At 42.7% G+C, this 14,578-nt stretch overlaps 1 protein-coding gene across 1 annotated transcript in view; it reads left to right on the top strand.

The window, feature by feature from the left end:
• The window catches only part of LOC126456741 (uncharacterized), a 137,663-nt gene extending 135,395 nt beyond the window's left edge, over nucleotides 1–2,268 (top strand). Inside the window, exon 7 of the mRNA XM_050092486.1 lies at nucleotides 1,667–2,268. Within this exon, the coding sequence (XP_049948443.1) occupies nucleotides 1,667–1,904 (238 nt within the window). The 3' untranslated portion in view covers nucleotides 1,905–2,268. The remainder of the gene's footprint in view (nucleotides 1–1,666) is intronic.
• Nucleotides 2,269–14,578: the final 12,310 nt, after the last annotated feature.

Below are 14,578 nucleotides of genomic sequence, written 5' to 3'. Positions count from 1 at the left end.
GATTTGCCTACTTATTTCTAGCATAGCAAAATGGAACATCTGTGCTGTGCGAAAATATGATGAACATCTGAAAAGGTCAGTGACATATTTGTCTGGTTTGTACCTGGTCTTACCATACACCACTCGGGAAAACTTGGGTCTCGTAAATAGCACAAAAATGTTTTCATTTTTTCTTCATGATATTTGGGAAATAAGTTCACCACCCTAATAATGTTTTTACTGTTAAACCCATATAAACTTACACAGTTACTCTACTCAATATGTCTTCGGGTTACGTATATCTTTCTTTTTCCATCTGAGCAACATAGATTTATTAAATTTACTAAAAAAACTTGGTAAGACTTAATGTCTGCAGAATTTAATCAGCCTGATTTATGTTACAGAGCTCATATCAAAAAGGGGAGAATTTTCTCTGCTCGTGAGAAACTTCGCTGTGTTTATTCGTATGAAATCAGAGAATGTTCTTCATGTTGAGCAAGGTTACCCACTCATTTACTCAAGCTGAGAACACACTCAGGTGAAGTACATACTCACTTTGTTTTATTTGTGTGAACTTGAGAATGTTCTCCAAAATTCATAGAATTGAGTACTTTCCCCATGTTATTTATACAATCCAAGGATTGTGAAATTAAGAACAACAAATTCCAGTAGCTTTATATCTTTGCAAATCATTGCGGCCGCACCTCTCTATCCCCCCCCCCCCCCCCCCCCATGCCATCAATTTCCCCAATTTCTCTCCTACGCCACCACTGTCCCTATCCATCCCACCATGCTGGCACCCCCCCCCCCCTCCCCCTCTCCGTGCACGGTCGCTCCTGCCACACCTCCTTTTTCACTTACCTAAAGATTTTTTTTCTCTGAGTAAATATGAATTTTCATGTACGTTATTAGAATTTTGTAACAATCTCTCTCTCTCTCTCTCTCTCTCTCTCTCTCTCTCTCTCTCTCTCTCTCTCTCTCTCGCTCTCTCTCTTTCTATTTCTATTTGTCTAGACAGTTCCAATTCTCTGTGATCACATGAACCAAAGCATGCCAATTTCTTTTGTCCTGCACTTTCTCCTGTAGGCTTTCCAGGTTGGAGCAGATTACTTCTGTGATGCGATTGATTCATTTCACCTTCTGACGTCCTCTTCTTCTAGTGCCTTTCCTCACCATTAGAGTTTTTTGCAGTGAAACATATCTTCTCATGATGTCTCCAAAGTAGGTCAGGTTTTGTTTTAGCATCAGACCTTCCAGGGAGTGCTCTGGTTTTATTTGCTCTAATGTTAACCTATTCATTCTCTTTGAAGTCCACGGGGCTCTAAGGAGTTTCCTCCAACATCACAACTCAAAGCAGTTTATTCTTCACCATTCGTTCCACATTTGTAATGGTCCAGGTCTCACATCTGTATATAACAACTGGAAAGACTGTAGCCCTTACAATATAGATCTTTGTTGCTAAAATTATATCTCTACACCTTAAAACCTCGTCAAGGTCTTACTTTTTATCAAGCAGCGAGCATCTCTCGATATTGTGGAGACGCTTGCTGCTTGGTAAAAAGGCAGTGTCAAAACTTGATGAGGTTTTAAGAAGTGGAGATATACTTAATACTGTTGTACAAACATTCACAGTACAGAAGGATCTCAGTTTGTCACAGTAACAGCAGTGCTCCCGTTCCTGTCACAGGGAGCTGAGTGTCGAAGGGTGCCGAGGTGACCCCAGAGCCACAGACGGGCTGACCGAGCAGATGCCCAATCTCGTAATCCGCGGCACGGTCCACGCTGAGCTACAGCCTTTCTACTTCGAGGCACTCGAGGATGTAGGGCCCGGCGAAGCAGACGAAGCGGTGGACGACCGTTCGGAGAGTGACGAAGACGGCGACAGTGATAGTAGCGTCGGCGGCAGTGACAGTGAGAGAGGTTGAGAGCACTATATCTGTATGTATAAAAATGATGTGAAATTTATAGGAAAGTACAATTCTCAGTACTTGTCAACATAAGCGGAAACTGTTTTGAAGGAATATAACAAATAATTTTAGAAATGTGTAGAAGAAACAGTAATGTTGTTTGAATACCTGCTGTAATAATCTGCAATAATGTTTGATTCTTGTTGTAACAACAATGGATTCACAATGAAACAAATTTTTTAAATGATAAAATGGCTACACAGATCAGGTAGCAATTCATAAATAGCACTGACAATGTTTTTTTGCAGTAAGTCGAATTTAAAAACTTCTTTGTTTTTATAAACCTGTGAAACAATAATAAATGAGGACTGCTACCTTGTTATTTTAAGTGTTAATTATATTTATCAGGATACTGCTAGATACCATTTTTAAATATTAAATTTCATTTGGAGGAACCACTTTGTGATTAAAATACACGACAGACTCTTTTACGAATGAACCACACATCACTAGTGTAATACTGTACAGCATTTATTATTTGTTACACAAACCAATTTTTGGCTGATAAGTCACTGTCGGGTATGAAGATAAGTAAGTGGTAAAGTGAAATTGGTTGGATCAAAGATTTTAAAGTAGTGCATCTAAAGAGTATTTCTGTTTCCAGATGTGAAAAAAAATTAATGTTACAAGAAGGAACAAATAAAGGATTATTTCAGTGTAAATGTGGTGTAAGATTATTTAACTTAAATAAAATATGTGAAGCATTATCTGGTGAACTATAGACCATTAAAGTAAAATTTACTTTGTATAACCACAGCTGCGTAATATGAGTATTATATCTTGTCTGTTTGTAATTTAGGATGGATTAAAGACAAGATTATTTTCTTCAGCTGCATGTTTGGACTATGTCACTAAAGAGTAATGTTAAATTATTTTCTTCTACGTACAACCGTTGTAATTTGTGTAACGGCATCCCGTGCACGGGAGAGCAGTTCCCCAGTGTCCCAGGCGGCAGATGCAGCTGAGAAGGGGTCACGTGTGCTCGTGCTCAATGCACAGGGTGATCCTAACTTGTGGCAGTCAGATGTCAGATTTGCCACAGGTTCTGGAAATCGGGGAAATTCCAAACACATCAGGGGAATCTGAACAAACAAAACACTGGAAAAATCTCGTTTTCGTCTCAGTAGATGAAATGGTTTGTTTGCTGAGGTGTCACGCATCGTCGATGGCCAGATGTGGCTGAGTATGTGTGTGCACTTCTTCCCCACTCCCCCCCTCCCCTTCCTACCACTCCCCTCAGCTCGCAGTCAGTGCTGCCACTACTTTTTGTCGCCAGCCTAGGAGCTCCCGACAGGAGGCGTGAGGAGTGGTTTGTTCGGATCTGATTCTCAGAGACTGTAGACGCAGTGGCCTTAGACAGTGGTCGTGTGTCGAAACAAGGCCCCGGGAGTAGGCAACATTCCATTAGAACTACTGACAGCCTTGGGAGAGCCAGTCCTGACAAAACTCTACCATCTGGTGAGCAAGATGTATGAGACAGGCGAAATTCCCTCAGACTTCAAGAAGAATATAATAATTCCAATCCCAAAGAAAGCAGGTGTTGACATATGTGAAAATTACCGAACAATCAGTTTAATAAGCCACAGCTGCAAAATACTAACACCAATTATTTACAGACGAATGCAAAAACTGGTAGAAGCCGACCTTGTAAAAGATCAGTTTGGATATTGGAACACGGCTTATCTTAGAAGAAAGATTAAGAAAAGGCAAACCTACGTTTCTAGCATTTGTAGACTTAGAGAAAACTTTTAACAATGTTGACTGGAATACTCTCTTTTAAATTCTGAAGGTGGCAGGGGTAAAATACAGGGAGCGAAAGACTATTTACAATTTGTACAGAAACCAGATGGCAGTTATAAGAGTCGAGGGGCATGAAAGAGAAGCAGTGGTTGGGAAGGGAGTGAGACAGGATTGTAGCCTCTCCCCGATGTTATTCAATCTGTATATTGAGCAAGCAGTAAAGGAAACAAAAGAAATGTTCAGAGTAGGTATTAAAATCCATGGAGAAGAAATAAAAACTTTGAGGTTCCCTGATGACATTGTAATTCTGTCAGAGACAGCAAAGGACTTGGAAGAGCAGTTGAACGGAATGGACAGTGTCTTGAAAGGAGGGTATAAGATGAACATCAACAAAAGCAAAACGAGGATAATGGAATGTAGTCGAATTAAGTCGGGTGATGCTGAGGGAATTAGATTAGAAAATGAGACGCTTAAAGTAGTAAATGAGTTTTGCTATTTGGGGAGCAGAATAACTAATGATAGTCGAAGTAGAGAGGATATAAAATGTAGACTGACAATGGCAATGTAAGCGTTTCTGAAGCAGAGAAATTTGTTAACATCGAGTATAGATTTAAGTGTCAGGAAGTCGTTTCTGAAAGTATTCGTATGGATTGTAGCCATGTATGGAAGTGAAACGTGGACGATAAGTAGTTTAGACAAAAAGAGAATAGAAGCTTTTCAAATGTGGTGCTACAGAAGAATGCTGAAGATTAGATGGGTAGATCACATAACCAATGAGGAGGTATTGAATAGGATTGGGGAGAAGAGGAGCATGTGGCACAACTTGACAAGAAGAAGGGACTGGTTGGTAGGACATGTTCTGAGGCATCAAGGGATCACAAATTTAGTGTTGGAGGGCAGCGTGGAGGGTAAAAATGGTAGAGGGAGACCAAGAGATGAATACACTAAGCAGATTCAGAAGGATGTAGGTTGCAGTAGGTATTGGAAGATGAAGAAGCTTGCACAGGATAGAGTAGCATGGAGAGCTGCATCAAACCAGTCTCACGACTGAAGACCACAACAACAACATGTGTGCACTTGTTGTGTCTATGTGATTGTTTGTGTGTGTGTGTGTGTGTGTGTGTGTGTGTGTGTGTGTGTGTGTGCGCGCGCTCTTGTTTTCTGACAAAAGCTACGGCTGAAAATTTAGTTGTGAGAGGACAATTGTCTTTTATACGTCCTGTCGGTGCCTCGGCAATCATCTTTACAGTGAGTTGCTACCTATCCTCATCATTATCGATTCTCAGAGTAATCGAACAAATTACCTGTCGTGCAGATCGATCGCCCCAGTCTCATTTCGTCGACACGCTGTCTGCGGTTCGTGAATAGCTGGATTTGTGTGGGTACCTGTAACAGGTGAGGCTCGCCGACCCGAAGCCGCTCGATCCCCCCTGGTGTGCGAGCCCTGCTCGTCAGATCTACTCCCACCGACCCGCCCGCAGGCCGGTCGACTCCTGTGCGTGGTTTAAACGCAGCGAATTTTCATGGTTTATCCGTGGACCGGGACTGCGGTGCTCTTCGGCGGGCCAGAGGCCACGGGCGATGGATTTCAGGAACTGCAACTGTCTCACCACAAGCACATTGTACAGTGTCGCGTTTTATAGACGTTTTATTTATTCTAGTACATTTTTGCACTTCAAAAGTAGGTAACATATTAGAAAGTACGGACAATGAGAAGAAGAAAATTGTGTCAGTCGCTGGTAGTTTGTATGCCACTTACTCGTGTATTTTTCGAAATACCTGTAAAATAATAGATATAACGCAGTGGCTAATAATTGACAATAACGAACGTAGTAGAACCGACATTGTATTGGTGGTCACCTACTGTGCTGATTTACACAATTCTTCCCCTTCTTATACACTTCTTTTGAGAGGCCTACTTTTTTCTGAGGTTATTTCCAAAGTCAGTGAACCTATTTTAAATCTGTCTTGCGACTCTGAGGAAATGCGTACTTTTGTCACCGAATGTGTTTCATTTCATTGAAATGAAATAATATTGTGGTCTTAATGAGACACACGTACCGTGTGGCTTGCTTTCTCCATCTAAAAACAGTTCATTACAAAATATATTAATGTTAGTACTTAAGATTTTTGCTCACATTGGGAAACGCCATCTGCTTGCAAGCTTTTTTAGATATTTCCTCGTTTACACTATTATTTCTTGTACCACTGTGGCAATGACGGGTTGTCGACTTAAGTTTTAACTTACCCTCGATACCTCAAAATTTGTCAGGGAAAAATGCTAAAACTTGTGTGGAAATCGGGGAAATATCAGGGAATTTCACTTGGGGAAACTTGTGGCAACCCTGATTGTGGTTGGCCAGAAACTAGACTAGTATGTCTGCCCTCACGTTCCCACGCACTCGGACATCGGGCCACTGTCACACGTGACTGACCGGCAAATCTCTGTACTGCACGACTCGACTAGCCGGCCGGCAGTTTCTTTCAAACTTTGTCACGTGCTGATAGCGCTGTCTCACAGGATCTGTGTCCTCCTCAGAGATTACTCGACTTCTGACACTGTTTATGCCCCTTATATATCCTTCCGGGCCGATAACAACGTGAAGCACGAACGAGATTAACACTCTCTGGTGGCCATTCTGTGTGTCACAAAGAATCGCGACTCTAACACACACTTTGCTATGTGGTGAGTAGCAACTATCATTGTCATAATATTGATACATTCCATTCTGGATTCTCTTTATTGATTGATCTCTTGAAATCTGCCAGTAAGATAGTTTAATGTTAGATGGAAAGACATTAGACAGTTTCATGTGAGATGGAAAGTCATAATGTTGTCAATGTACTGGGAAGTTTATCTAGGAAGAGGTCCAAGATATTACTTGTTAGTATTATACTTGATGTACGAGGGGGGACCCAAAAGAAACCGGACTCCGAGTTCGCTGTCACTCGTAGACATAAAGGTTCTCACACTAGATGGCGTTAGTACAGACCTCCATGAAACAGCTGTGCAGATGGCGCCAGTGTAGAGCTGAACGTGCAAGTCTGGTATTGTGTTTCTCTCACTGTTGGCGGGTTACCTCTGCAAAGTCATTATGGCAACTTTAAAAGAACAAAGAGTGTGTGTGAAATTTTGTTTCCTGCTTAAAAAAGCTGCAATGGAGACACACCAAATGCTTCAGGAAGCTTTCCAGGACGACGCTATGAGCCGCACACAGGTTTACGGGTGGTTTGGGCACTTTAAACATGGTGAGATGTGTGTTGAAGACCGAGTTCATTCTGGACGCCCTTCAACATCGCGAAATGAGGAGAACATTGAAAAGGTCCGCCAAAAGATCAACGAGGATCATCGCCAAACGATCGACCAAATTTCAGCTGAGACAGGAATCAGTTGGAGCTCGTGCCAGCGGATTTTGAGTGAGGATTTGCACATGAGACGCATTGCTGCTAAATTTATTCCGTGCCTTATCACACAGGAGCAAAAAACCATCTGCATGAATGTGTGTCAGGACTTGAAAACAGAGACTGCACGTGGTCCAGACTTCTTGAACATAGTCATTACAGGGGATGAGAGTTGGTGTTACAGGTATGACTCAGAAACCGAGCAAGCGTCAAGCCAGTGGAGGACTCCCAACTCTCCCAGACCAAAAAAAGCGAGGCGAGTGAGGTCAAATGTGAAGATGCTGATCACTGTCTTTTTTGGTGTCCGTGGAATTGTGCACCGGGAATTCGTACCCCCTGGCCAGACTGTTAACCAGCACTTTTACTTGGATGTTTTAAGGCGTCTGCAAGAGGATGTGCAGAGGAAATGCCCAGAACTTTGGCGATCAGGTGACTGGTTTCTGCATCACCACAATGCTCCAGTACACACGGCCTTACGAATGACCCACTATTTGGCATCTCAGAGGTGGTCTGTCATTCCTCACACTCCGTATTCGCCGGACCTAGCCCCGTGCGACTTTTTCCTATTTCCACAAAGTAAAAACAGCTTCGCAAAGGGCACTGGACAATATCACAGTTGAAGAGTTCCAAACATGCTTCCAACAGTGGGAAAAGAGACTTGACAAGTGCATCACATGTAATGGAGAGTATTTTGAAGGTGACTGAAGTAATTTTGTAAAAAGGTTCATCAATAAATTTTTTATGACAACAATCCGGTTTCTTCTGGGACCCCCCTTGTACACTGATAACTGCTCTGTGGAAATCAAAGTATCTTATTTACTGATTGTATATATATTTTTTGTTTGTTTTCATTATTTGACTAGGTGACAAGCTTGGTGTTGCCCACATACATATTTTTTACTAATCAGACTTTTTTGTATACAGTGTTTGAAGCAGTGTGATTGGGGACATGCACAAAGAGACTGTTTGCTTCACTAACACAGGAGAGAGCCATATAAAGCTGCCCGTGCAAAAAGCGACTGACGCCAAGGTCCACACCCGCATCACGCAGCATCTGGTGTTGTGTTTTGTTTGTGGTCTGGCATAACCGTGAATTGCACACATTTAAAGGGAAGTGATAAACTGATAAGAATAAGTGGGATTTTTGGTGTAAGAAGTCCCTCGTTTGTGCCGATTCCCGTCAAATTTTCTGTTTGTACGATGTTACATGGGGGACGAGTAACTTAAAGCCTGTGTGAGTGAAGAGGTCAGAGGTGCGAGATAATGCACAACACTCCCGATCGGAGTTATGTTTCTTGAAAGGAACTTCCAAAGAGCTAGTCAAAGCCTGATGTTCTCAACCCGAAGTGAGTCTCGCGTCATGATCTTTATTGGGTTCTTCAGATGGCATAGACCTGTCTATTAGCCATTCTGGTGTAATCAGAAAGACTTGACTGTTTCCTAGGCATTTTTATTTGTAAACAAAATGAAATTGAAATGTAGTGAGTAGGAATCCAAATAAAAATGCAGATTTAACAAACTCATTTTTTCCTAGCAAAGAGTATAAATAAAACCTATCCAATGAAGTGCACCAATGTTGTTTTACAATACACAAAGCAAAATCTGTAAATCTGGATATCCTAGCCAAGCAATTTCGCAGTTAGTCTGTATTCCTAAAGACGAGATTGCTGTGCTTAATTCTGTCACTGAGGTAAACTTCCTCTCGCACATCTGTAGTGGAGTTAACAAAAACTAAATCGGTTCTCTGGCGTACTACACTGTAATGATTAACACCTGGACTACTAAGCTGCACTGACAATTTTAGATAAAAGTTTGTTACAAAATATATATAGCGTGTTTAAAAAAGTTTCAGATACTTCGACACGTGGTAGTAATCATCAAAAAAAGAAACAATAAACACTGGTCTGCAAACGATATTTTCTGAGATAGACGTGTTTATAGGAATGGCTGCGCGATGCTCGGTTGTGGTTATTAGCACTGTCATCGCATTGGTGCCCTGTCAAATGTGTCGGCATGGTATTATGTTGTCTTACCGTTAAGTGATCCGCAGCCAGTTGTGTGGTTAGAGTTGTGTTGTAGGCTGCATTAGTTTTCATAATGTTCGAGTGCTTATTGTCATTACAGTCAACCCTGGGTATGTATCACGGTGTTTTATCTTCTTCCAAATGCGGATTCACTTATGTATTTACTGTTATTGCACTGTTTGTATGTGCAAATGGTATAGTACATTTACATTTTCTCACTTCCACCACTTGTTAGCAACGGTAGTCTGCTACTCGACAAGTCAGCTGGCCGATACGATATTCTGCTACTGTGTAGCAAATGGAGATAGCCTGTCAGCTCCTGCCCTCTATGCTGAAATGCATCTAAAGTGCAAAATGGCTTCCGATAAGCTGTTAGACAGACTTTTCCGGCGCCTGAGGGACACAGGTATCCTTGCGCCTCAGAAGACTGACAGTGGAAGGCCCCACAGAGTCTGAATACCTGACAAGGAGGAGCTTGTACTACGTTTGGTGGAAGAAACCCCTGGGACTAGTTGCCATGATTAGCTGCAGCAGAAGGCATGTCTCATTCTCTTATCTGGGGAGTACTTCATGAACAGTTACTTTACCCATATCGTCTACAGCACATTCAGGCCCTAAGGCCACAGGATCATCACGACAGATGGTGGTTCTGTCAGTGGCTGTTGCAGAAGTGGGCCGCAGATCTACTGTTCACATCAGAGATTTTATTTACCAATGAGGCATGGTTCACTTGAGATGGTGTTGTGAATTCCCATAACCAGCATGTATAGGCAGGTGTGAATCCTCAAGCGCCAGCCGGAGTGGTCGAGCGGTTCTAGGTGCTACAGTCTGGAGCCGCGTGACTGCTACGGTTGCAGGTTCGAATCCTGCCTCGGGCATGGATGTGTGTGATGTCCTTCAGTTAGTTAGGTTTAAGTAGTTCTAGGGGACTGATGACCTCAGAAGTTAAGTCCCGTAGTGCTCAAAGCCATTTGAACCATTTTTTGAATCCTCAAGCAATTCAGGAAAGAGGGCGTCAGCACCAATTCTCAATCAAGTTATGGGCAGGTGTGCTTGGCATTAGATTAATAGGGTCATAAGTGCTACCACAAAGGTTAACTGGAGCGTATCATCTGGACTTTCTCATTAATGTATCGCCTACCTTGCTGGAGCCTGTGCCATTGCATCAACGAATACAAATGTGATTTATGCATGATCTCCCCCCCCACACGCACACGCGCACGCATGAGGCTTGCTGCTCTTTGGTGAGTTCATGCTTGGCTACCATGTGGCCCCAGCCTTTGCAACATCTTCTCCCTTCCGTGCTGGATGTCTACCCTCTTGCTGTGCGTTTTCCGCTCCCTTAGGGAACATGCCTGGATTTTCTTTGGTAGTTCTTTTAACAGTTCTACTCCCTCTTCGGTTGTGTGGGCCAACCTCCAATGGCTCTCTGGGACCAAGGGTTTGCAAGGTGACAGAATGTAAGATTCCTGTCCGGCTGGTACGGTGGCTCGAGTCTCGCAATTTACTAACCACTGCACTGTGTGGCTTTCGAGCGCACCATTCTGTAGTTGACCATCTTGTCACTTTGTCCACCTGTGTCGTGAATAGTTTTCTGTGGAAATCCCAGACTGTGGCCGTGTTTTTCGATTTGGAGAAAGCCTACCACACCTGCTGGAGGACTGATATTCTCCACACTCTCTACATGTGGGGCTTCCGTAATTGCATGCCCCACTTGCTTCAGGAATTTTTAAAAGTTTGAGTTTTCAAAGTAAGTGTGGGTTCTGCCTTGTCGGACGACTTTATCGAGGAAAACGGTGTGCCTCTGGGTTCCGTCTTGAGCGTCGTCCTCTTTGCTATCACCATATACCCTACAATGGCCTGTCTACTGCCCTGCACCTCTGGCTCCCTACTTGTTGACGATTTTGCCATCTATTGCAGTTCTCCACGGACTCGCCTCCTCAAGCGGCACCTTCTGTGATATCTCGATTGTTTTTACTCGTGGAGCATCAACAGTGGCTTTCGTTTCTCACTGACACAACAGTTTGTATGAATTTCTGCCGGTGCAATTGGTTTCTTCTATCGTCTTCACACCTCAGACCTGTTTCTCTTCATTTTGTCGAAACTACGAAATTCCTGGCACTCGTGCTCAATAGGAAACTTTCTTGTTCGTTTCACGTGTCTTTCCTGGCTGCCCACTGCAGTCTCTCAATGTCCTACGTGTCCTCTGTGGTACTTCCCGGGGAGCAGATCGGAACACCTCCGTGTGTACCGGTACCTCGTCCATTAGAAACTAGACTGTGGGTGTCTCGTTTATGCATACCCTTCACCACTTTGGTTTCGTGCGGCAGTCAATGTTCACCTCAGCCTTCGTTTGCCTCGTAAGGACACTACTCCGGCCTTGCCCTATTGCATTCGGTATCATGACCTTTGCACAGAACTTCGAATTAGTACCTCAGTGTACACTGACTGCTCTTAGAGTGACCGTGGTGTCAGGTGTGCCTTCCTCATTAGCACCAACATTTTTCAGTTTCAGCTTCTGGAACACAGCTCAGTATTTACAGCACAGCTCTCCTCCCCGTATGAGACAACGCAGTACATCTGGCGACAGAGGCTTTCCGATTGCGTCATCTGCTCAGAGTCTCTCAGTGCCCTTCATAGCCTCTGTGTGCTGCAGACTGTCCATCCTTTAGTGCGACGGGTCCACGAAAGCTGTCACTCGCTCACTCCTGACGGAGCCACCGTCACGTATACGTGGGTTCCCGGTCTCGTCGGTCTGACAGGAAACGAGGCCGCTGACGCTGCTGCCGAGGCTGCAGTCCTCGTACCTCGGCCCGCCAGTTCTTCTGTTCCCCTCGTCTCCGCATTGCAGTCTCTGCGCAGGTGGTTTCACTACGGCTTCACCACCGGCCCTCCCTTCACAGCAATAAGCTGCGGGTTATTAAGCCCGGTTGTCCGAACATCGTCGTCTTCCTTGTTGTGTTTCTTTGTACGGTCTCCTAATTTTTTACTTTCTTTTGTACTGTACCGGTGCCAAAGGGGAAAATTCTAGTCAGCCGTAAGTATACACGTCATACCCCACGTAAGCACAAAACAGAGGAGAGAACCCTATTATTGGCAATGTTTTAAGTGAATGAAATGAAAACTTCTATTGTAATGGAAAAAATGCATGTAAGTAATAACATACACAACAGATACAGATATTGTGCACACACGAATGCAGAATTGGCCAGTATTATTTTGGAAGTACCAGCACACATGAGGGGTGAGACAGTTACACATATTTCCCACTGACACCTGAACAGTTCAGTCACAGTTCTAGTGGTGACGTAATGGCATTCGCGAAAATGTGTTTAGAACAGTGCACATTGTTATGCTGTAGACCGCGTCAGACTGCAACACGTATGACCTGAGCAAATTCTTGTCACCAGTGTTCAATACTTGATGATGATTCGGTGTCGTCAAATAAGAGTGCATCATACTAAGACTGTAAACTGAAGATGGTAACCCAGAATTACACTGAATTTTTCTGGATATCCAAACTCGTACAGCCATTGCTCGTGACTTTTTTGTATTTTGGTTGGTATTTTGCTCAGTGAATATATAACACATTTTTGGAAATATGGCACCAGTTTTACTGTTACAGTCCTGTCAGTTAAAAGAAAAGAGAAAAGCCATTATAGTGAGCCCCATGTATTTTGTTGCCACAGTGGTTTTTCTTTCTTTTGTGCAGTGATTTATTTGTAATATTGATTTTTCTCCTTACTTTGATTTTATACTGCATGTGCTTCTGTCCATTCCAGTATCATTTGGTGCACTGGAAGAACAATTGTTTAAACGCCTGTGTGCACACACTGTAATTAGTCTCTCGTACCTACAAGTCCAATGACACAGCGATACATAGGGGGTTGTGGTGTATTCCTAGAGCTGTCACTTAAAGCTCAATTTTGAAACTTTGTTAGTTGGCTTTCTCGGGGAACTTTATGTCTATCTACATGCACCTGCCAGTACAGTTCTTTCGACGTCCCACGGGTCAAACTGACTCACCTCGGTCAGAGTAACAGTCAGACATCGTCTGTACAATCACCCACTGGAAACACACGGTTACGGGTTGTTGAGCCACAACTTGCCACACGCAGTGACCGATAACCTCTGGCACAGAGATGCAACAGCAGGGAGCTGTCATCCAGTCATCCGAGCTCACGAAGGACTGCGCCTACTCGTCACCACTGATTTCGTCCAGATTTATGGCACGTGCTCCTCGGTACTGCCAAAAATGAGAGTGATCCAAGCGGAAGATCCAGGTGGCCAACCATTTAGGGAAAAATATCTGGATGGCTGGATTTTGTGTGAGTAGGACTTGGGCACTGAGAGCTCTGTAAAAAAATTGACAGTTTTTGCCCGTTATCAATACTGATACTGACATATACTGTTCCTGAGAACTCCAACACTTTTAAGAATGATTTTGTGTTATATTTTAAAATTTTTTGTAATTTTGCATTTGCTATTTTAATGTCTCATTTATTTTATTAATTTTCGAGTTATTTTAATATGCCGTGCCAACGCAATTGCACGTGCACTGACTTCATCTGCTGTTGTCCCTATTGTGATTAGTGGTAAGATCTGATGGAAGTCCCTGAAGAAGAAAATGGTACAGCTGGCTATAGGACTATATTTTTTACACAAACATTGAATTGTTCTCTGAATATTATATGAGGTACTGGAACTCGTCTGAAACAACTGAAGTGCATTCCTGCATCAATTACCAGTACTACTTTACTTTGAAATGTTACGGAGACTGTACGTGTCGTAGGCGTAGACTGTCAGCACAGTAGTCGAGTGGCCCTACGCCTGTTGTGGCGATGGTATTAATTTCACAGTGGCGAGGGAATTCGTTTCGTCTTAGCTCAGGCAATTACACAAAATATTTGTGAGTGATACACGCAAACTTTTCTTGTCAGTCATTTTACCTATTGCTGGAAATGAGATCAAAATGCCTTCAGTACTTCCCTGAGATGTTTTACAGATTATGACTTATATGTAAGTTTGTAATGGCAGAAAGAAAATATTTTTGGTGATATATACTGATGGAAAAAAAATTGCAACACCAAAAAGTAATCGATGTAGAGTAATATAATTTCGGGAATACATTTGTCTAGGTAACATATTTAAGTGATTAACACTGGTAGATCACAGGTTAATGTAAGCCTGAGATAAGCCATTGAAAATGTGAAGCACTGGTACATTAATAACCTCTGTAACCACCATAATGGAAACCTGCATGCATTATGTTGTAAGGGCACCAGATACAAATACAAAATACATGTGTTTTATTCCACCTCTGAAAATGTTTACGTGCAATTGGTGCCTTCAGTGTTAACATAATAACAATAGTAATAATAATAATAATATAAATTTGGGCAAATGTCATCAACTACAATATAATAATCCAAGATGGATACAACACATATTTATGCAAATGTCAAT

Source organism: Schistocerca serialis, chromosome 2 (assembly GCF_023864345.2).
Source record: "Schistocerca serialis cubense isolate TAMUIC-IGC-003099 chromosome 2, iqSchSeri2.2, whole genome shotgun sequence".
NCBI lineage: Eukaryota > Metazoa > Arthropoda > Insecta > Orthoptera > Acrididae > Schistocerca > Schistocerca serialis.
The sequence above is the reverse complement of the archived record's forward strand: the minus strand, read 5'-3'. Positions and strand labels throughout refer to the sequence as shown.